The sequence below is a fragment of the Daktulosphaira vitifoliae genome, unplaced genomic scaffold (genome assembly GCF_025091365.1).
Source record: "Daktulosphaira vitifoliae isolate Bord-2020 unplaced genomic scaffold, ASM2509136v1 Scaffold_3, whole genome shotgun sequence".
NCBI lineage: Eukaryota > Metazoa > Arthropoda > Insecta > Hemiptera > Phylloxeridae > Daktulosphaira > Daktulosphaira vitifoliae.
In genome coordinates this window covers 24,361,142-24,363,547 of record NW_026099574.1, presented here as the reverse complement: position 1 = coordinate 24,363,547, position 2,406 = coordinate 24,361,142, and the positions used below count along the sequence as shown (strand labels likewise).

The window sequence follows — 2,406 nt, the reverse complement described above, 5'->3', positions numbered from 1 at the left end:
TGTCAGACCTTCCGGAACATTTTCAAAAGTTAAGTTGAAAAAGTTAATTTTTTGTGAAAAAGTTGTCATTTTAAATCCCACACTGTGGGCAGATAAAGGGTCAAATTTACAAAAGAAATATATCAAATGATAGGTAAAGACATCAAATATCTATAAAAAAAAAAATTATATTGATATGTTTATTTTTGAAAAAGTTACGGCACATTTAAGTAAAAAAAATTGAAAAAATTTCGAAAATTAGCGATTTTTAAATTTGTAATTTTTTTGGAGGTTTCCCCCATTTACGGGGAACGAGGGAAATTTTTTCAATTTTGAAGGGTAATGTCTTCGACTAGATACAATTTGTGATCTTTTGACGTATCGTTGAAAGAAATCCGTTCGGTGAGAGCTGAGAAAAAGTGGTAACAGACACAAAAAAAAANGAAAGAAATCCGTTCGGTGAGAGCTGAGAAAAAGTGGTAACGAACACAAAAAATAACACATCATAGTAAAACCAATACCTTCTCAGCTTCGCATCGAAGCTAAAAGAAAACGATATCCGGACTCCGAAGAGACCCCATCCGATGGTCTGGATGCTTCGTCGAAAAAAAACCTGGCCGTTCGCCGTTGGCGGCTCTAATCCATCATTGAAAAAAAGTGTCAATAAAACAACAAATGTGTGCACCCTAGCACGGTCAATGACAGAAGAAAGAATAGAGAAGAGTCAACACCGATCTAACGGCAATTTCAAATTGATAACGGCCAGTCTTTTCGGAAGGGATCAATACTGATAAACAATTCGATATAAATTATATTTCTCTTTTATCGCCTTATCTAGCGGTCAGTGGCAAAATAATGAGTGGTTGACACCGCTGTGTCAGAAAAAGGAGGTTCTTTCGCGCTATAAAATAAATAAGTAGACATAACAAAAAATCATAAACGGTCCACCTTCGAATTTGTGACGTTACAAACTATTCGAATATATTATGTAACTATCGAATATTTTTACTAGTGATGCGCATTTTCGAATATTTTAAACTATCGTATAGTATATTCGTTATTAGTAATCGTAATTATATATTTTCAGGGTTCAATATATAAAAATTTCTAATAAAATTTGTAAAAATTTAACAATTAACCAAAACAGTGGTAAGCAATATTTTTTGATCAAATATAGTTGATATGTATTATTGTGTATACATAATCTGACAGACTAAATAAGTATACTTTTTAGGGTATCTTTAGTGAATATTTACTAGGAATCTACTATTTACTTAAAGATGCTTTTTTTTATTGATTTTATAAAGAGTTGTATAGCTACCCGTTTATTACAAGATGTATACTGATATACATCAATAAATGAAATTTTGCTTCTATGTATTGTGGTAGGGCGCATACTAGTTGCAAACCTACGAAATGCATCCCTTCTTTATCGTAACTAGAAAGATCAATCTACAATTTATGATAGTTGTCATATGGAGATATAAAAATGACACCCCTATAAATTTTAAGACATGATTCTAAAAAGTCATTTATAGCTAATTAATCAAGAAATATACGTAACTGAAAAATATCAAAAATTTGATTTCCAAAATTATATTTAAGATAAACCGATAATTCTGTATATAAATATAATGATTGTGTAACATACTTCATTTCAAAAATTTGACCTCTGGACTTACTTTCAAAGTGTGAACAGACATCAAAGTTATCGAAAAAAAAAACAATTTTTGCATAAAATTCGCTAAGTTTAGAAAAATAAAATAAATTGTTATACAAAAACTTATATGAAAGAGTTTTTTAGAAATTAGTGTCATATTCTATTGGTTTATTAAGAGTAAAGGGATCTTTTTTTTGGAAATAATTAATTTAAACTAAAAACCTTTATAACTTTTGATAATTGTTGGATACACATTGATCGAATATGCTGTCAAGAAAATGTGTTGTTGATTATTCATGTTATCGTTGTGTTACATCGAGTTGTTGTCGGTCTTCTCTCTATGTCAGCATTGTCGACGCCATCTTAACGCTCTTCTGCTATAAGCTCTATGGCGTTTGCGAACCAGTAGTCTTGTATTCGTTTTACTGTAAAAAGAAAATATCACCTTTGTGATTGTCGTACCCTGTGCGCTCAGTTTATTGCCGTTAGGTCTATATATTTTCTGAGATACATCGCAATACCATTGACAGCATATTGTACACATTAGTCAGCTATTTGCATTCGACTTCAATTGATCCTTTCAATATTCAACATTATCATCAGCCGTTTCATTTAGCAGATAAGTATAATGCTTATTCATTTATCTTTCTAAGACTCACTTATATAATTTATTATTGGTTTATATACACATTGGTGTATATAAGATTTTATATTTCTTGTATAATACATTTAATTGTTTTAATTATATTTTGTAAAATTCATTATAC

At 30.0% G+C, this 2,406-nt stretch overlaps 1 protein-coding gene across 1 annotated transcript in view; it reads right to left on the bottom strand.

The window, feature by feature from the left end:
• Window positions 1-1,635, bottom strand: part of LOC126902092 (uncharacterized) — a 2,965-nt gene extending 1,330 nt beyond the window's left edge. Inside the window, exon 1 of the mRNA XM_050679115.1 lies at window positions 1,631-1,635. Within this exon, the coding sequence (XP_050535072.1) occupies window positions 1,631-1,635 (5 nt within the window). The remainder of the gene's footprint in view (window positions 1-1,630) is intronic.
• Window positions 1,636-2,406: the final 771 nt, after the last annotated feature.